The 21,639-nt window shown below is 50.7% G+C and overlaps 1 protein-coding gene across 3 annotated transcripts in view; it reads right to left on the reverse strand.

The window, feature by feature from the left end:
- The window catches only part of STK32B (serine/threonine kinase 32B), a 336,677-nt gene that overhangs the window by 63,667 nt on the left and 251,371 nt on the right, over window positions 1-21,639 (reverse strand). For all 3 annotated transcript variants that reach the window (XM_058546713.1, XM_058546711.1, XM_058546712.1), the window contains one exon: window positions 5,832-5,869. In XM_058546713.1, the coding sequence (XP_058402696.1) occupies window positions 5,832-5,869 (38 nt within the window). The remainder of the gene's footprint in view (window positions 1-5,831; window positions 5,870-21,639) is intronic.

The raw sequence follows: 21,639 nt of genomic DNA on the forward strand, positions 1-21,639 counted from the left end.
GTAATTAGTTAAGATGAGGTTATACCGGAGTAGGATGGGCCCCTAATCCAATCTGCCTGGTGTCCTTATAAAACGGGGCAATTTGGATACAGACACGCACGTGGGGAGAATGCCATGTGAAGACTGGAATTACGCTGCCACAAGCCAGGGGCTCCCCAGAGGCCGGCAGAGAGCGGTGGAACACATCTTTCTCCAGCCCTGCTGACATCTGGATCTCAGGCTTGCAGCCTCCAGCACCATGAGACAATCAATTTCTGTTGTTTAAGCCTCTCGGTCTGTGGGACTTGGTTACAGCAGCCCTAGGAAGCTAATACAGGGGCTCTTAACTGGGGGCCTCAGAGACTCCTGCACCGGGTCTTTAGGACTTCAAGACCCTCCCCTAGTGTCACACTGCAGTAGAAACTTCCCTTCCCAGCAGTCTTCTGAAAAGAATCGCACTCCAACCCTCCTGAGGACACCAGAATACCTTTAAACCGCATTCCTACACTTTGTCCTTAAACTCTTGGAACCCCATGGAGAATAATGGCATCCCCTATTGGCTCCTGAGACTTAGCAGAAACCCCTCTGCTCCCCAACTTGTCTGCGTGGCTCCCCCCACTTCCTTCTCAGCTGCTCTGATCCCTGAATCTCAGGCATCAGAAACAACACGGTGCCCAATTTGTTAATTTCCCGGAGTCTCTTCCTCCTGGCATGGTGGAGACAGCCTATAAGATGTTTTGACAAGGAAGAACGGGGTGTTGATGCTGCTGGCCACCACCATTTTGGGGAGCACTTATCAACAAATATGTTAGCAGCAGATGGAGAGGCAATTCTCTGAAATGAGTCGTTATTCAGTGCTCTAAATATACTCTATTAATAGGAAATTTGAAGTATAGTAATTGCAGCAGATTAGGAACCAACTGCCATTGAAAAGATAGCTTGTTACTCGCAGTTCTCAAGAGGAGGAGCACGCCATGCCATGGGGGGCCACACAGGGAAGCCTGGGGTCGCTCATGAGGCAGAGGGAGAGGGGGGAGAACGAGGGCAAGAGCCTCTCTGGTGGTTTCGTGGGAAGGAATGGGTGAGGCGGGCAAGCAGGTTTAGGAGTGGCTAGTCTGGATCATTTCAGGGGCTCTGGGGCAGAAAGGCTGTCCCTGGTCGTCTGGTGCCTGGCCCTGGGGTGATTAGGCGAGGGGATGGCGGCTTGGAGTATGAAGAAGTCAAGCATCAGAAGCCAGAAAATAAAAGACACAGTTAATAGAAGGAGAAAACGAGCTGATGTGGCTGCTGTGTTACCGGTTGCTAAAGATCCAGGTCAGGTTTCTGATCCCCACGTGCCCATCCCCAGGCCCATAAGAGATGAGTGACTTCTACCCTCACAGCCAGCTGGGAAGAGTCACAAATGTGTGGGTCTTCACGGCCTCCTGCCCATGGTACTTTCTCACGTGCCGTTCTCTCCCTCTGGAATGCCGTGCCCCCAAACGCTCTGTTGACCCCACTCATGCTGCAGGATCCAACACAGACATCTCCTCCAGGAAGCCCTCCTTCCCCTCCCCTGGCCTCACTGCCTTTCCGCTCCTGCACAGCCCCACCCCTGCCCGTCCCAGCACTGACCCTGCTATTTACTCTCTGTCCCTCTCTCAGCCCTGGCTACACCTTAGAACCACCTGGGACCTTGAAAACTGCCCCACCTAGCGCTCTCTCCTGCAAGATGAGTCCAATGAGCGCTCTGTGGGTGGGACCTTGGTGTTGGTACTTTTTACAGTTCCTGGGTGATGTGCAGACGTGACTGAGAATGGCCACTCTAAACTGTGAGATCCTTGACCACAGGGCTCTGTGTCCTTCGGTCGCCTGGCACAATGCTCACACAAATGAAGGAATCGCTTTCCTGAACACAGAGAGGACGGGGCTACAGGGTCAGTGAACTTCGAACAAGGGCCCTCAATGACACACAGCGCGAAACGTGGGCGCCGCCCTTCTGTCTCTGACTCATCTCCTTGCCCATCTTTGGGGAAGTCGAGTTCCAAAGTGGAGAAGACCAAGCCGCCCACCTGTACAGGCGGCCCCTCCACTTCCACCGGCCTCTTGCAGATCATTGCATTAGTGGCCGCAGCTCCTCCCCCTCCCTGTGTAACCCCCCTCACCATGTAACTTTGCAGTGCACCCCCCAACTCTAGGCTGGGTCATGTGACTTGCTTTACCCGCTGGGATGGGAGCAAATGTGACACAGGTGGAGGCTGGAGTGATTCGGCTTTCCCTGCTCTGCTCTGCTGAGGCCGTGCGGGGCTGTGTGGGGCTGGCCAGCCGGAGGTGAGACAGCAGGAGCAGGGCTGAGGGGCCCTGCCAACCAGCTGATGCCACAGTGTAGCAGCTGGCAGCCAGGCAACCCTCAGACGTGTGTGAGCACAGCCAACGTCACCAGGGCTGCCCAGCTGACCCCACCTGACCTCAGTCTCAGGAGCAAGCCCTGCCCAAAAGCTTAGTCCCACACACCTGCGAGCTAAGTAGATGCTTCTGGTTTGTGCCTTAAAGCCATGCGGTTACTCATTACCCAGCCTCATTGTACCAGCAGAAAATGAATGCACTCCCTCCCCCTTCTCTCTATGGCTTTAAATTCCATTGCGTCAAGCTCTTTGCCCTCAGCCCTAACGCACACTCAACTCTTCTCCCCACGTTATCCTAAGATGCTGTATCTTCCTTCAACTCCATTTTACCTCCAGGTGTGGTCTCTCCCTGCTTTGCTGCTGGCTGAGAGACCCCAAATCTTAGAGCAGAACTACAGTGCTCATTCTAGAAGATGAAACCCAGCCTGAAGGATCAGAAAGCAAAGCAGACACGGGGGGGGGGGGGGGGAGCAGAGAAGCTTGTGCCAGAGGTTGGATTTGTGTCGCCAGCAGATCTCGAACAGTATTAATAAAACATTAATGCACTTATTTAAATATGTTTATATTCCACTGTAAACACAGCCAACCAACTTGTTCTCTGAGAAAACAATGAGATTGATGATCAAACTCTTTAAATAGAAACACAGTTATTTGTTTTGCAAACTGTTTTGTAACGCAGTTAACAAAAGGTTAAGGGGATGTAATGTACAGCGTGGTAACTGTAGTTAATAATACTGTATTATATATTTGAAATTTGCTAGAAGGTAAATCTTAAATGTTCTCACCACACACAATAAAAGGTAACTATGTGAGGTGATGGATGTGTTAATTAACTTGATTGTGGTGATCATTTTACAATGTATACATATATTAAATTATCACATTGTGCACCTTAAAAAATCACATTGTACAACTTAACTATACACAATTTTTATTTGCCATCACACCTCAATAAAGCTGGGGGGAAAAAGGCGACAATGACTAAGAAAAACAAAGAAAAGCTGATGAGCACCTCCGGTCATAAATGAGGGAAATGAGGACCATGGCCGCAGACTCCTCTCTTGTCCTTCTCTCCTAGGGGAGGAGATTTGTGTGTTCTGAGAATTCTCTGCTCCTAAATTTCCCTTCTGCACAGCCTAAAAAGGCGCTCATTGGATGTTAAAGGTGGGGGGAAGGTATGAGCCACTCACTTCTTAGTATGAAATAGTGTATTCAGTGCTTTGTCCCAACACCAGGCAGACAGCTTGATGAAGCAGGAGCTTAGAGAAGAGGTAGCAGGGTCAGTCCAGAGGCCCTTGGAGAGTGTGTGGGCTGCTGCAAAGCCAGAGGGCAGGGTCAGGACTCTGTGTAAGCCATGTGGGAGGTGGCGGAGGACGGAGCTCAGAGAGTGGGGAGGAGATCTGGAAGGAGACTGGGATAGGGCTGAGGAGAAGGGATGGTCGGAGACCCAGGAGCTCAGGAACGGGGAAACACAGAGAAGGCTGTGGGGACAGCCTGCCGCCTGTGTCTTTTCCAGCAGCAGCTTCGGGAGCACTGTGGCCAGGGGCTGAGGAGCGAGTGTGAACTATGGAGTCAGACGGGCCGGGCCTCCCCATGGGCTCTCCGCGTCTCATTTCCTTGTAGATGAAATGGCTGAATTATTCTTGTTAACGTGTGTTCCCGCCTTTCAGGGCCTGAAAGGTCTTTGCCCCAAGGTCTCTGTCAATTCTTGGGGCAGGGCCCTGAGGATCCTGCCCAGAGCGCCCCGCTCCAGACCCCTGGCTTCCTGGACTGCCCTGCCATCCTGGACGGGTCCCGCATAACTCAGCCTGTGCCTCTTCTCACCTCCACTTCACCTGCCTCTGTGATCTGACCCTGCCCTGCCCTGAGCAGAGAAGGGGCAGGCAGAGGTTGAGTGATAGAAGCCCTCCTGTGTACCTGGTGCCGTGATGGCTACTGACCCTCATTGTCTGGTCTGAGACCTTCACCACCCCTACAAGGTGATATTACTTCTGTTTTACTACTGGGAAGGCTGAAACTCAGAGAAGCAAAGTGACTTGCCCGAGGACACACAGCTAGTTGGAGGGGTCAGCTGGACTCCAAATCCCGGGATCCTAACTTCTAGACACAAACTGGGGACCTCAGTTTTGCTTCCTCTTCAGCCTTGATTTGCATCCTCAGCTCTGCCCAGTTCCCCTGGTGTCTTGAGGGCATCCTTGACCTTCCATCAGGAGCACAGGGATTTCATCCCACTGCCCTACAGCACTCAGTCTTGTTTTAGCATCTGGCAGGAGATTCGAGCCCAGATGGTCCCATCCACCAATACCAACCTGCCAATACCAACGGGTTTACACAACAAGGAAGGACATCTGAGACACACTGGTGGCACATACAAGGTTCTAGAGGGACTTCAAGACCATGGCCTCAGCCTACGGGGGTGCAGGAGGCAGGCCCCGAGGAGCTATGTAGAAGAGACAGCAGACTGATCCCTGAATGATTCAGCAGCACCTCAGAGAAATCCCCACCTGCTCACTCCAGCCCACTCTCCTGAAAGCCCCTGGGTGATGAGCTCCTGAAGCAGTGTCAGCGAATTTAGTCTTCAAGGCAGCCTAACGGTTGGCTGGAAAGCTGCCATTGGCACCGAGTGCGATCGACTGTCGGGTCAGCCAAGCCGTGCAATGCTGGGCTGTGCCCCAGACGCGTGGTCCTCAGACTTTGCTGGGCATCACATTCCTGGAGGCTGACACAGAACACAGGGACCAGGCTTGCTGAAACATGACAGCATCTGGGCTTCAATTCTCACCAAATCCCCCAGGAGATTCCAATAAGACCAAAGTTGGAGAGCCAATTTGTCTCCAACCAAGACATGGGATCTTGCTTCTCCAAGTGTGGTCCATGGACCAGCAGAGTGGGCCTCACCTGGGAGCTGTCAGAAATGCAGAATCCCAGGCCCTACCTCAGACCTACTGAATCACTTTAACTAGATGGGCAGGCTCCACGTGCACACGAAAGCTTGAGCCGCCTGGATGAGGAAGGCCTAGCAGATTACTGATAATTGATTTCCTGCTCACACACTATCACATCTGATCCCCATGACAATCTGGCAGGTGAGCGCCATCTTCCCAGTTTTACAGATGATGACATAGAGGCTCGGAGAGGTGAGTGACTTTGCCACGAGTTCACAGGTGGGGGAGCTGGGGTGGGAACCTCAGGCCTTTCCACCCTGTGTCTCATCCCCACCCCTCCCTGTCGTCCTCACTCCAGGACGTGAACAGCCACGTCTTCAGACGTGAAACCTTCCAGTACATTGGAGTCGACACACCGCAGCAGGACACAGACCAGAAAGTTACACAGATGTTCATCCACCAGGATGGAAACAAAAAAGTCTTTCTAGGCAACCCTAAAATCCAACTCACCAGAACCCCTCAATTTCCCAGAGCCTCAAACTCTCCACTGAAAGAGTCTACAGAGCAGTCATAACAGGCTTACCGTGTTCATCCAGCAATATGTTGTCTGGCTTGATGTCTCTGTAAGAGAAAACAAAGAAGCTGAAAATGTGACTCCTGGAGACAAGCCCATGACAAGCAGGACACTTGGGGACAAGTGCTGACAACACCCAGTGTCCCTGTCTCTCCCTTGGCCTGAGGTCTCAGACTAGGGGCAAGGAATAACTACTATGATAATGGAGTGCATGTGTTCTTGCTTCCTTCCCTTTCCTGCAACTGCAAGCGGGTTGTGTGAATATTTTTTTCCTGAATATTCTTAACAGTTTCGGGCCTTGTGACTCCCGGCAGTGACTGCTCATTGGGCACGTGGTCTCTGCCAGTGGGTATAGACATTTCCCCTTCCTGATGCAATTTGGCCTTCCTGCCTTGCTACGTATGTACGTAACCTCCCAGGTGTTATGGTCTCTGCTTTGTAGAGGCGGGAACTGAGACCTGGCCACGGTCAGTAACTTCTCCAGATCAGAGGTCGGCCACATCCAGCCCTCAGCCGGTTTTTGTATGGTCTATGAGCTAAGACAGGCATTTACATCTTTAAAGTGTTGTCAAAACAAAACAAGACACACACACACACACACACACACACGAAGCAAAAACATAAAGGAATGTACAACAGAAACTAATGTGGCCCTCAAAGCCTAAAATATTTATTATCTGTCCCTTGACGGAGAAAGCTTGCTGATCCCTTTTTAGGGTAACACAGTGAACCATATGCAGCAAAACTGGGCTGGGGAGTTTCTGGGAAGTTCTGCTCTGCACCACCATCACAGCAAAGGGCCATCAGTCCTAAGTTGTGCTTGTTAAAGACGGGGCCTTTCTTTCTCCACCTCTGCACCTGGTGCCTTGCACGGGGTCCGTCACTAGCAGACACTGTCAAAGAAAAATCAGAGCTGCATGGAGTTAAAGTGGTAAAAACAGACTGTATTCAGGACTCTTGGGGAAGAGGCCACAGGATAGAACCCGGCTCAGTTCTGAACACAGCACGGACAGGTAGGTTATAGCCCAGAGGCAGGTGGGGCCAGTGGACGGAAGTCACTAACAGGAAACATCAGGGTGAGGATTCTGGCTAAACCGACCTGAGAGGATTCTTGCTGCAGGCAGGCCAGGGCACCAGCCCTCACCCGGGGGTACTGGGCAGTGAGGACCTGATTAGATATCGATGGTGGGGGATTTTGGCTCAACTGACTTAGCAGGCTTTTGATAAAATTGGACAAAGTAGAGACCAACAAGGAAGCTCAAAAGTCAAGGTCTAGTTGCCTAATAAGACCCTGAGTAGAGTTTGCTTGAGGAGAGAATCTTTGTCAGCTAACAGGAAACACGGATGAGAGAGGAATGGAAGAATGAAGGCAAAATAAACACAGCCTTCGAGAAACTCATGACACCTTCAACCCCGATTTACTCATCATTAACATGCATTCACCTCCACAGCTCTATATTAAAACCACAGATTCTAGAAATGCAAGCTCCTCTCCCTTATAATAAATGTCAGATCTTCTGAGACTAATGATAGCTTTCTTCAAAATTAGAAGTGAGTGCTCCTGAGTTTATTGAATAATAATTCTACCTGAAAACACAGTGTGGTTACTGGTAATAATGCGAGGTGATGTCTACGGCTTTGGGGATGAAAGAAACACTCAACCTATGTATTTAAATTGTTATTTTCATTGTGACTTTTTGAGCCCATGAATATTGACGAGCATTAAGTAAATGGGCCCCTGCTGCCAAGTTCACGAACACCCGGGGTGAACAGAGAGATTACTCCTGGAGGCCCCTTGGGGAGAACGAACTCGAGAACTTGCAGAATTAAAACAAAAGGCAGAAGACCTGGAGTCAAGTGTTTGTGGATCAAATCAGCAAATGCTTGGCCCCTGTCCAGAGCACCTCCCAGCAGGGTTTTTCAAGAGGTGAGAAATGAAAAATAAAGACTTGTTAAGAAGGAAAACACAGCAACAAATGTTAAAGTGCATCCTTTAAGGCGTCGCCAGGGCTGGGATGACCTTGTTTGGGGCGTGGGGATCAGGGAGGAGGTGCTGTGGCCACGGAGCATGAACCCGAAATGCCTGCGAGGGCCACAGCCTGAAGCTGCTGCCCCCACCGATGCTGAAAGCGCCCGTCTCAAGTGTCCCCCCTGTCCTCTTCCCTTTCCTTCCTTCCTCTTGCCTCCCTTCTTCCCTCTGACTGTCCCCTCTCCCTTTCTTCCACCTCTTCCCTCAATCTTTGCTCTTCCTCCATCCCTTCCACAAACATTTCTCAAAGGCCTCCTCCGGGCAGGTCTGGGCGGAGAGCTGGGGCTGCAGAGGCTCAGGACACGTCCCTCCCCACCTGAAGCCCAGAATCAGTGGGACAGGGAGACACGCGGGCCCGGCGCTGTCTGGTGGAGCAGCACAGGTGCTATGAAGCAGGGAAGGGGGACGCCATGGAGCCCTGGAGGAGGGAACAAGGGCAGGCAGAAAACAAATGGCCCGGGGGGCACTCAGACCTGTAGGGACCAGGGTGTCAGAGCCAATAAAAGGTGAGGGACGGCAGACCTAAGGAGAGGTAGCCTGGTGTAGTGGGGTGAATAGTGTCCCCCCAGAACTCATGTCTACCCAGGACCTCAGAACGTGACCTTATTTGGAAATAGGCCTTTGCAGATGGAATTAGTCAAGGATCTCAAGATGAAATCCCGGGTTTAGGGTGGGCCCTAGATCCAATGACCGCTGTCTTTATAAGGGAAAGGAGATGGAGGTCTGGACACACAGACACAAAGGAGAGAAGAAGCTGTGTGAAGATGGAGGCAGAGACTGGAGTGATGCGGCCACAAGCCCAGGAACAGTAGGAGCCACGAGAAGCTGGAAGAGGCAGGAGGAGATTCTCTCCCACCCTCTGGAGAAGCAAGCTCTGCTGACACCCTAATTTCAGTCTTCTGGCCAGAACTGTGAGATAATAATTTTGTGTTGTTTTGAGCCACTAATTTTGTGGTAATTTGCTTTGGCAGCCGCAGGAAGCTAACACACCTGGCAGAGCAGGAGAGCTGACAGAGGAAGCAGACATGTCTCAAGTGGCAGCTAGGGTCCCCCGCTGACCGGGGTGTGACCCGCATCCACGTCTGAAAGGCCCCCGTGCACAGTCTCTCATCTCATGAGGACCAAACAGGGTGCAGATGTAATTAGCTTTGGTAAGCCAGACCCCACGGCTCCGAGGAAGGAGGTCGAGGTTCCCATCCCAGCCCCTCTCCTACAGCGGGTGCCCCTGCCTGTGCTGCAGTTCCCTTTGTGGTGTGGATTACATATCTGATACGTGCATGTGTTCCCTCTGTGTCAGCTCTTAGCACACAGGGGAATCAATGATCCTCAAACATTTATGGGGTGTCCTCTCTATGGTCACTGGAGACACAACTGTGAACCAGAGAGACCTCAACAAATGGAGCTTGTGTTCTAGGAGAGGAGACAGGCCAGGAAGCACGGGAATAAATGACACGACCATAAGTTGGGACAAGTGCTTTAAGAATCTAGAAAAGAGACCGGCAGAGGTCCTGCTTGCGGTAGGGGGTCAGGGAAGGACTTTCAGAAGACGTGACATTAGGTTGACATTGAATGACAAGAAAGAGCCAGTCATGCACAACCCTGGGAGCAAGTTCCCATTTTGCAGATGAGGCAACAGAAGGCCAAGAGGGTAACTGATTGACCTGTGACATGCCTCTAGCCAAGGGAACACGACAAAGGTGATGGGGTCGTCTCAAAGATGACATCAGGTAAGACTCCATCTTAGCAGACTGGAGTGAGGGGTCCTCCCTTGCTGGCTTTGAAGATGTGTGTGTGCTGTGAGCCGGCCACATGGCAGGGAACTGCAGGTGCCCCTAGGAGCTGAGAGACAGCAAGAAAATGGGGACCTCAGTCCTGCAGCCACAAGGGACTGAGTTCTGCCAACAACCATGAGAGCCTGGGAAAGATCCAGAAAGATCCAGAAAGGAATGTAGCCCAGTGGGCACCTGGGTTGCAGCTTTGTGACAACTTGAGCAGAAGAGCCAGCTGAGCCGTGCCCAGACTCCTGACCCAGGGAAACTGTGAGAAAATAAACGTGAGTCGTTTGAAGCTGCTAAGTTAGTGGTTACTTGTTATGCAGCAATACAAAAGTGATACACTAGCTGTGTGATCTTGGGCAACTTCCTCTGAGACTCATTCCCCTCATCTGAAGACAGGAATAATAGCCCCTATCTGATTGTTGCGGGAGGTATGCAGTGAGGTGCTACTTACACAAGGTTTTGCATGGCTCCCAGTGCATAAGGAGTGCTCTTGAAAGGAGCTAGGGAGGACTCCGGGGCCGATTCCTGAGCTTTTAGCAAAGTGAATTAGATCTCTTTCATAGAGGCTCACCAGGCAGGCTCCTGCAAAGCTGTACAGAGGAGACGGACAGCCTGAGTCACTGGGGATCTAATAAGAATAGCATTTTATGGGCAAAGCATCTTATCAGAGCCTTTCGGACCATTTCCTCCAGTTCTCTTCCTCACATCGATCATATCTCAGCTCTAGTGCGTCATCCTGGTGCAAATGGGCTCGAAAGTTCAGAAAGGCCATTAGAAGCATTGCGTAGATGGAAGAGGCTGTGACGATGTTTTCTGAGGACAGGCCCATAATTTCAGAGCTGGGCGAAATGACACTTTGATGAACAAAATGCAAGCGAGGCTGTAAATCCCGGTTCTTGCTCTGGAATCATTCCCCAGTCCCGAAATAAAACAAAGCATAAAATGTCAGCTGGGGTATTTTAAAAAACAGCACAGAAATGGCTCTGACCCAGACCGCAGAGGAGGGCCATGAGGACATTTCTGTGCGTGTCCCTTTGCAGGGGGCTTCTGAGTATTCTGTGTCGGCAATCTTATGCAGCAATAAAGACACAAAAAATACCTGGTACAGGAAGAGCCACATTTGTGAAATGAAAGTCTGTGGATATGTTACCACTAGAGCAAGAAATATGCATGTTAACATGCATGGAGGTCGTAGGGAGAGGTGGAAAAAGACAGATACAGAGAGGCCGGTGTTCCACTCCCGAATCTGCCTCTTGCTGGCCCTGTAGCCATGGTACATCACCCAGTCGGAGCCTCGGTTTCCTCAGCTGTAAGATGGATAATAACACGAACTCCACGTAGTTATGGTGAGGATTTGTTTGTTTCAGTCATTTTATTTTGCTCATTGTTAAAGCACCTAAACTTACATCCTAATTATTACTAGAACCTATCTTTACTGTGTTCTAAAACAGAAATTCAATGATGTCAGTTGTCTGATCCAGAAACTTCTGTAGCTCCCATGTTCACCAAGGAATTGCATTTAGGGCATTACTGGCTGGATGGGTGACAGAACTAAGAGTGGCCAGCCCTGAGGCAGAGAGGAGACCAGCTGGGCTGCAGTGGTGGGTAGAGCTTTCAGATGAAGGGAGATGAGTTTAGAGAGGTGGGTTGAGACCACTGTGAGGGGCTTTATTTGATCGTGAAGCCAACTTTAGGTTGTCAGATTTAGGAAGGAATTCTTGGGATTTCCTTCTTGTTGGGCTGCATACTAGATGACTCCGTTAACGAAAGCAGCCAGTGCAGCACCAGGCCCATAGGAGCAGGCTTGTTCATAGCAGAGAGGCCAAGACACTTCAGGACTGAGGCTGGGCTGACAGAACGGCCCTGGGGAGGATGTGGGGGCATCTGCTTGTGCTCAGGGGAACAGGCGGGATTCACCTTGGCTGTTGACCTCTGTCTTTGCCAACTTCCGTGGGACCTGGCACCCACCCGCCAGGAAACTGACGTGGGACGGGAAGCAAATGAACTCGGTTCTCCCGTTTTGGAATCTCCCACCATACCAGAACAGCATGGACTGTTCTTCTAGAAATGGGGTAGCAATTATGAAACTGCACATCATTGCTGTGTGTTAAATATTACTTCCTTCTCCCCCTCTCTCCTGCTTCCTGTGGAGGGCAGGGACCACGCACAAACCCCAGGCCCCAACATGATGCCTTCATGTTAAAGCAGTACTGGTGATACTGACAGCTAACCTTTACTGAGTGCTTCTTCTGTGCCAGGCACAACTCTGAGCACGTCACCTGGATTTAACACGTGGTGTGGCGGCTCTGCGTCAGGCACTACGGCAGCACTTTGTGTGTCGCCTCGCTGAATTCTGACGCAACTCTTAGGGGCAGGTAATACTACGCCTATGTTATTGATGAAGAACAAGCTGTTTACAGAGGTCAAGGTCACACGTTAGCAGACAAGACCCATTCTCATGTTGCCTGGTCTCTAGATCAATGTTCTCTGCCTGGGGAAAAAAACTCAAGAAAAAAATGAATTAGAGTTCCCAGAATCTAAACTAGGCAGTAATAATTCAAGGAGCATGCTTATAACAAATATCTGATTTGATAAATAAAATTACATTATTTGTATTTTAGGATACATTTGTTTATTACAACACCCACATACAACGTTGCATTTCTTTTTTAATATGACCCGCATGACTTTACAAAGCATAAATCTGACCCTGTCCCTGCTTACATAAATCCTTTTAATGGCCCTCTGGTACCCACAGTGCTGCTGGCCAGACTCGGGGATTCCATGTTCTAATATAACCTCAAAAATAATAAATGAACACTGAGATGTGGTTGTCAACTTCTTTTAAATCCATCAACTGAGGGCATCAAGGAAAACTACCAAGCACTACCACTGTATTTGAACACAAAGAGGGAAAAAGGAGCCATTTTCACCCGGAAGAGTCATGAGGACACAGTTTCAGAATAGGGCACGGTCGTCACAGGCCCCAGGCCCTTCGTGGCAAGTGTTTTGAAAGCACTGACCAAAGGCCAGCGTCCGGGGTCTTCAGGGCTTTTCCTGATCCAGCCAGTCAGCCTGGGCCCTGCACCCTGTGGTGAAACGAGATCCCCTCTGGTACCCCAGCTCTCCCAAGTCCAGTCTCTCCGTGGCATGCCCTCCTCCCTACTAACCCCACAGCACAGGTCTTAGCACACAGCTCAGTTGCAGTCTCCTCCTGGAATACTGCAGGGGGTCGAACAGTGGTCCCCCACATCCATGTCCACCTGGTACCTGAGAATGGGTGTCATTTGGAAATGGTGTCTTTGTAGAGGTAATCAAGTTCAGATGAAGTTGTACTGGTTTAGGATGAGCCCTAAATCCAATAACTGGTGTCCTTATAAGAAGAGAGGAAAAGACACAGGTCCCCACAGAGAAGGCGACATGAAGACAGAGGCAGACTGGAGGGATGTGTCCACAAGCCCAGGAACGCCAAGGACTATCCAGGACCACCAGAAACCAGGAGAGGGGTATGGGATGGAGTCTTCCTCAGAGCCCCGGAAGGAACCAAACATGCCAACATCTTGATTTTGGACTTCTGGACTGTAAGAGAATAAATCCATGTTTTTTAGGCCACCCAGTTTGTGGCACTTAAGTCGCCCCTCTGGCCCACAGTCTGGCCTGCTTCCCTGTGTCCAGCCTGATGGCACAGCTCGGCGTTAGTCATTTACTCACCCACGTTGTTCCAGGCCCTTTGCACGCACCACTTCATTTATCTCCTATGACCTGAATCAGTTCCCTAGGGCTGCTGTAACACATGTCTACAAACTCAGTGACCCAAAACAACACAAATGCGTTCTCTTACGGTTCTGGAGGCCAGAAGTCCAGAGTCTTCAGGGGCTAAAAGCAAGTGTCACCAAGGCTGAGTTCCTCCTGGAGGCTCCAGGGGGGAATCTGCCTCCTTGTCTTCTCAGCTCCTGGAGGCGCCCGCATGCCCTGACTGGTGGCCCCTTCCTGCCCTCACTCCTGCTTCCGTCATCACATCTCCTACCGTAGACTCTGACCCTCCTGCCTTCTTCTTATGAGGATGAGCGGGGTTATACGGGACCCATCTACATAGTCCAGGATAATCTTCCCATCTCACGATCCTCAACTTAATCACACGTACAAAGTCCCTTTTGCTGTGTGAGGTATCATATTCACAGGTTTTTGGAGATTAGGACGTGGCATCTTTAGGGGGCCATTATCTAGTCTACATCGTGTTCCCCAGAAAATTAATCTGTGAAGTCCTAATCCCCAGGACCTCAGAATGGGACTGTATTTGGAGAAAGGGTCTTTAAACAGGTTGTTTAGCTAAAATGAGGTCACCATGGGGAGGGGCCCTGATCCACTCTGACTGGTGTCCTTATAAGAAGAGGAGATCAGGACACAGACACGAACAGAAGGACGACCAGGTGAGGATGCAGGGAGGAGATGGCCATCAGCAAACCAAGGAGAGAGGCTCAGAGGAAACCAACCCTGCCCACACCTTGATCTTGAACTTTCAGCCTCCAGGACTGTGAGAAGATAAATGTCTGTTGTTTAAGCCGCCCTGTCTGTGATATTTTGTTATGGCCACCTGAGCAGACTAATGTAAATAGGCACTATTATTATCCCTATTTTACTGAACAATAACATTGAGGCGTGAGGAGTTAAATATTCCCCAAGGTCACAGAGTCAGCCAATAGTAGAGCCAGGATATACCAGTTAGAGAGGCATGACTTGATTTAAAGGCACAGAAGCAATTTTTCAAATGTACACAGCCTAATAAGGTAGTTCTGTCTTGCATCTAGCTTAAAACCCCGTGCTGCAACTCGAATCCTTTTCCTCTTGCTTCATTCTTTGAGCGAAGACGTGCCTGCGGTCAAGTCATGCTTGGGGGTTGTTGAATTTTCTTTAATTCTGCAAAGAACAAACAGCAGCATGGTTGACACTGATTAATTCAGTTCAAAAGCTGTGCCACTTCCTGGGGCCTGGATGTAAACTGGTTACTAAGGCAATTGCATTCAACTAATATTCCCAAGTACATCTCATGGAGATCTTGAAGCTTTCAGGATTCACAAACACGCTCAAGGATGCACCGGGTTCAATGAACTCCTTCATGCATGGATGAACCCCATAACACACCATCCTGGAGACAATGAGGGGCCACCTTCCCAGGCAGGTCAGGAAGGGTCCACAAAACCTTCGCAGACCCACCCAGCTCAGTGTTATTTCCTTCTGGTTGCTCTTAGAATGCTGAATTGCAGCGGTCTGTCCATGAGTCAGCCTGCTCTGCCACACTGTACACTCCTTGAGGTAGGAGCCATTGCAGCAGCATTTGGAAACCATGCAAGTGTGTGGAAGGCTAGGATGCATGCCTGCGGCCCTGTAGTGACTGTGAGAGGCTGTGAGGATGGGTAAGGCTTTGAGCCCCTTGCACATGAATAACAGTTCAAATCCCTACTCTACTACTGCCTGGGGCTCAGTTTTCCTCGTCTGTAAAATGGGGATAAAATGAAATAATGTATGTAAAGGACCTAGCTCAATTCCTAGCATATAGTAGGTGATCAATAAATGGTGATTATTTCCCCCACTCCAACCACCCCTACTTAGCAGGGAGTTTAGAGGGAATAGGATGTGGCAAAAAAAAAGGAAGACAGAAGAGCTGATCCAAAGTGATGATGACCGTCTCTCACATTTGTGCAATTTTATAGTTCACAAAACCCCTTCCCATACCGTGATTCATTTAATCCACCTGACAGCCTAGAGAACCAGCATTATCTTCTTTCTATGGATAAGGAAACTGAAGCCCAGAGAGGTGAGTGGCTTCCCATGGTCACATTTGAAAAAGTGGCAGCAGCAGGATTTGAGCCCAGCTCCTCTAATGTCCACCCAGTGCTCTTTCCTTCCCCCTTCCTGGTGGGGCAGAGATGTTAGCAAGCGAGCACTCGACTGACCTGTGCATGCACACCACGGTCCCCTGCAGCTCTCCCCAGTCTCCACCAGGTCAATCCTCTGCTTCTGTTGGCTCTGAGATGCCCTCCTTGAAGCCCTCCATGGACCACATCACCAGCCTGCATTTTCTTATTCCCTGCACTTGACTGTCACAGCAGTGAGCACAGTGGGCACGTATGTTTGTGTGATTATCTGATTGATGCTTTCCTTTCCCAATATGCTCTGAATTCCATCAATGCAGGGTCCACCTCTGGATCTGCAGCCCTGGCTTGGTGCTGAGCACACATTAGGTGTTCAATAACTATTGATGGAGTTACGAAATCTATAAACTCATTAGGAGGTGCTGGGCAGACGTTGAGTCCAGAGGTCTTGAGAGAGGCCCAGATGCTCATGACCAATGAGTGCCAGGTCCCTGCGTGGGGCTCAGGCCCCCAGTCCAGGCAGGGGACCCTCACACTCCTGGCTTCCCCAGAAACCATGGCCTAGCTCCCATTTTATTTCACTCACTCTTGGCAGCTTGCAAATTGCTGCGATGATTTGAGTCTTGCATTTTCCTCCTGGATTCAGTCATCTTGGTGAGCTCTGAGGCTGGGCCTGAGAAGCCCTGTGCATCCCCATGAGCGCCATGGTGCGCGGCACCCATTCTCTGCATGTCTGTTAAGATGCTCAGACGATGGGCCTTACATTCTTAATCCCAGAATTACATTCTTAATCCCAGAATTCCTTTCTGAGGAAAATGCTGGAAACAGTTCAAGTCCACATCAAGGCCTAATCTTACTATATGCACATGATTCCTATTGGATTCCTGGGGCAAGGGGAGGCCTGCCCGCCATCAGGAACAGCCCCGCCATTTTCCAGACGAAGATGCTGACATTCAGAAGAGTTGAGTAACTTCCTCGAGTCTCTGGTAAGTTAGCACCAGAGCTGGGATTTGAATTCTGCTTTCCTGACTGCTGTAAATTTCTTAACAGCATGGATTTTATCTGAGTCATTGAGAAAGATATTTTAGAGCTAAAAGGAGCCTGAGAAATAATTGTGTTTATTATTAATAACTGAGATATTCAATTACTTGCTCTAAATGACAAATATGTCCATTTGAGAGCTGGGCTCAGGTCTGGGTTGATCTTTCTCATGGCCTGTGCTCTTTTTACCACCAAGAATTTGCTTTTCCCGCTTCTATCATTTTCCTATTACCACCCCCGTCTTGGATCACAGTTTCCCACCACATGCTATGCAGGGGCCCTGGGCTCACACTTGAGAGAGGGGATAAATGGGCAAGGATAAAAATGTATACCATGATAGACTTCAGGGGAAAAGTACAGGCAGAGTGACAGAGGGTGCTGTTTGAGAGAGATGACTGGGGAGGGGTCCCTGGAGGATGCCGACGGCAGAGGCCTCGAGCTGTGTGCTGAGCGAGGTGGAGAAGCACAAGGGGCCAGCGTGGGGGACACAGCGGGGAGGGGAAGCCCGGGTCTCCACTCTGAGTGGGATGAAACATCCACATCCCTGGAAGGGGATCCTGGAGGAGAAGGTTGTGATCTGATTGCACATCAGAGCCTGTCTCCACAACACCCCGGGGACGAGTGCAGTCACTGCCTCTCCAGTTGAAGAACCCTGAACCGAATAATGACCAGTAATTTGCCCAGAACTAGGCTGGCCTCTGCGAAAATCCCCCTTCCCTGATGTAATCACCCCCATTTGTAGGAGTAAAGGGGGGGCCCAGAACTCCTGGAAAAACGCAGCCCCTCTCCCCTCCCAAAACTCACAGCTCACCATGGTTACCTGCCTGGCACTGCCGGGACTAATCTACCCTGCTCTTTGTCCCTTTTATGTTGGGCACAGGATCCAGGCCATCCCTCATCCCTTGGAATCCCATCCCCCACTCTGAGCTCTTCCCTCGCCTGCCCCTGCTCCCAGCCCCTCCCACTGTCCCTTCTGGAATTCACGGTCAGCATCACCCTCGCCTTGAACATTTCCCTCACCTCTTGCTCTAACCCATACCCAGGCTGCCCTCCAAGGACACCGTGCCCATCCCCAGTCCTCTCTAGCTGAGACTTTCCATCACCCCTGGGAGCTCTGGGCTGAGGAGGGCTGGTGTCCCCCGTCCTGCCTTCTGCGCAAACTCCACCATCTTTGAAGATGGGGCCGTCCGACTACACCGTCTCCCCCCTTCCCCACTGCAGTCCCCCATGGACACCCAGGAGAGTCCTCACCTTCCCTGGAGGACTCAGCTCCAGGGTCACACCTCTCCCTCAACGGGCCCAGGCGTGAGCGTCGGTGCTGCAGCAACCACGTGGACGAGTACCCAGCCTCTTCGCTCCTGACTGCGCTTCCTGCAGAGAGCTCGTCCTCGCTCTGCCTCAACCAGCCACTCCCACGGTCACACTAGACCTTGTCCCTTCCCGTGACCCCCCCTTCCCATCTCTCAGGCATCCCACTCTCCAATCACCCACAGCCCCCTTCCAGCTCACTCCTCTCCATCCCGCCCCATGCGGATCATCAGCCCCACTGGCACCCACAGTCCAACGACCCTTCAACCTTTGCTGTCCGTCAGGTCCCGCATCCCCAGCTCTTCCCAGCCAGAATCCCACGGTCTCTCGTCGATGTCACTCTGCCCACACACCCAAAGCTCCCTTGCCCATTTCGCCAGGCAAAACCCAAACCCTGGTTAATTCCGCTTTCTGAGGACTCTGCTCCTGCACCCACCCCGCTGAGCGTGGCTGGAGAGAGAACAACCACAACCACGATTTTCCCTCTAAGTCCTGACTATGTCCCCTGGGCTCCGACTACATTCTCCTCGTCCCTTCACTCTCGCTCTTCGGTGACTATTTTATATCATTCTTTCTTCAAGCCCCCAACACCTTCCGCCCCACAGCCTCGGTGCCACCATTGCTCCTCTCTCTCTCACACTCACATCCAACTGCTCCCTTTCCAGCCCTGCTGTTCCCTCTTCCCTCCCAGTCCTTCTCATCACAGCAGCCAGAGGGGGCGCTCTCTGCTCACGACCCTCTCATGACTCTTCTGCAGAGTAAAACCACCCACTTACAGAGGCCTCCTGGCCCGACCTCTCACCCTTCACTCACTCCCTGTGGCCATGGGCTCTGCCATGCCGAGCAAGGCCCCACCCACGGCCTCTGCCTTGCTGTCCTCCCCCTGGAAGGCGCATTCCCCGATATCCATGCGACTCCCTCCCTCTCTCCTTCTGCTGACTGCCCAGCTCCCCAGCGATCCCTATCGCTCACCCTCCCTTATTTCTCTCCATACTCTTCTCACCACCTGACGTTTTGCTCACTGACTTGCTCTTGGTCTCCCTCTCCAGATTAGGATGTACCCCACGGCAGCAGGGACGTTTTCCCCCACTGCTGTACCAGCGGGACCTAGAACCCTGTCCGCCACAACATACACTTGGTAAACAGTTGTTTGGATAGTTGAATGGACGAAAGGCCCAGCACTCAGGTCCGCCTGCCTCTGCTGTTTCTCAGGGTTGATCCACAGTCTAGCGGCTTCAGACACAAGGGTCCCCATGACCAACGCAGCATCCCAGACCCCACCCCAGACCAGTCACCGGCTCAGATTCTGTGGGCGAGGCCTGGAAACCTGCATTTTAGATAAGCCCCAGTGCAATTCTGATGCCTCCTGGGGTTTAAGAGCCTTGCTCTGCTTATGGGGTAAGACAGCTATCTGAGTTGGCTCACAATGGGAGGCTGCGTTCAGGGGAGGATTTTTTGGAAATTCTTAGTCTCCAATCCCTGGCACGTAGGTGTAGCTTCATTAAAATACAGGACCCAGTGGTGGGCTCTGATTCCTTCGGGAGCCAGTTAGGATGACTGCGTTACAGCTGCCGGGTCCAGTCCCGCGGGCTCCCTGGGAGCCGGTCAGTGCAGTTTGATTGGCGTGATGGGGGAGGGGAGCATCACCCCTGACTCACAGCAGGGACGCCGTGCAGGAGGGAGGCTGCGGGCTCTGTTTTAGTTAAGCTCTAAAGCAACCAGCATGGCAGGTACCGATCCATCAGCTGGAAACAAGCCAACACTCCCCAACACACACCCACCCACCGCTGCCAGCAGGGCCCTGGGGGGAACCTCAGAAGGAGGGATTTCCCTTCCCTGATTTTACTAGGGATATGGGAGTTCTGGTTAGAAAGCAGAGTCTATGTGGAGCATTACAGTGAATTAATATTTTAAGAATTGCTATTTTAGGGCCCAATCTCCTTGTGAGTATTTCGTCCAAGGGGGCATGATGCCAAAATGTGTAAGAATCACAGAGATCCAGACTGTCAGCCCTGGAAGGGGACCTTAAGTCTCTCTGAAACCAGCTAGCCCTGGTCTCGTTACCTGAGTCTCAGTTTCCTCATCTGTGAAGTGGGATAATCATTACATCCACCTCCTAGGATTGTTGTGAGGATTAAATGCAATGACGTATACAAAAGAATTAGCCCAGGCTTGGCACATGGTGAAGTCTTAATTAACACACCAAAAATTTTAAAATGCTTAATTTAGAAATGAGAAAACCTTGGCTGGAGGAAGATATACAGATGGCCAATAGGCATATGAAAAGATGTTCAACATCACTAATCATCAGGGAAATGCAAATCAAAACAACAGTAAGATATCACCTTTCACCCGTGAGAATGGCTATAATCACTAAGACAAAAAATAACAAATGTTGGAAAGGATGTGGAGAAAAGGGAACCCTCATTCACTGCTGGTGGGAATGCACACTGTTGCAGCCTCTGTGGAAAACAGTATGGAGATACCTCAAAAAATTAAACATAGAAATACTTTATGATCCAGCTATCCTACTTCTGGGGTATTTATGCAAAGAACGTGAAATCAACAATCCAAATAGGCTTATGCACCCCTATGTTCATTGCAGCACTATTCACCTTAGCCAAGATGTGGAAGCAACCCAAGTGTCCATCAACAGATGAATGGATAAAGAAGATGTGGTATATATATACAATGGAATACTACTCAGCCATAAAAGAGACAAAATCGTCCCATTTGCAACAACACGGATGGTCCTGGAGGGTATCATATTAAGCAAAATAAGCCAGACAGAGAAAGACAAACACTGTATGACCTCTCTCATATGTGGAATATAAACCAACACATCGACAGAGAGAACAGTTTGGTGGTCACCAGGGGGAAGGAAGTTGGGGGGTGGGCACAAGGGGTGAAGGGGCTCATTTATATGGCGACTGACAAATAATAATGTACAACTGGAATCTCACAATGTTTTAAACTATTATGACATCAATAAAAAAAAAAAGAAAGAAAACTTCAGGAGACGGGAAATGCCAGAAAGCAGCAGAACCGAGACCAGGCTGGAAAGCTTTTTGCTGCAAGCTGTTGAGAATTAAGCTCCTGGGGCAGCCTTAGGAAGACCACGGACAGGGACTGGGGGACCTCCTGTCACCCCTCCCTCCATTCCTACCACCCAGGGAAAGGAGCACACAGCTGAGAGGAAAGCTGAATAGGAGCTGAACAGGGGCCGCATGTCCATTTTGCACTGGACCCACCAATTGCGTAGCTAGCCCTGCGCTTACCTCCACTCACGTAACCCTCACAGCACTCTGCAAGGTAGCTTAGTGTCTTCATGGTGTGGTGAGGAGTCGAGACTCAGAGAGGTTAAGAAGCCTGCTTACGGTCCGACAGCATGTTGTCATCATCACCACCAGCACTGTCATCATCACCATCTCTGGCAGCCTGCCCCGCCCCCTACTCTGTCCAGGCACCCAGGACGCATCCTGCACTGCGATGACAGAACGTGAATGACCGTGACCATCATCTGTTTTCTTTTCATTCCTCGTCTGTCCCCACTGGAACGTAATCCCCCTGATGGTGAGAGCTCGCCTGAGTCTCGTCCACTCTATTCCCAGTAGAGTGCCGCGCCGAGCACATAGTGCGCTCTGAGTACGTTGGGGAATGAGGGGAAGGAATCTGTGATCTCCCAAGATTCCACTGCCAGGAACTGAGCTGTTACTTTAAGTCCTTTATCTCAGTTGATCTTTACAACTACTCTTAAGAAGGACAATTGTCCGCATTTGATGGAGGAG

The sequence above is a fragment of the Diceros bicornis genome, chromosome 8 (genome assembly GCF_020826845.1).
Source record: "Diceros bicornis minor isolate mBicDic1 chromosome 8, mDicBic1.mat.cur, whole genome shotgun sequence".
Lineage (NCBI taxonomy): Eukaryota > Metazoa > Chordata > Mammalia > Perissodactyla > Rhinocerotidae > Diceros > Diceros bicornis.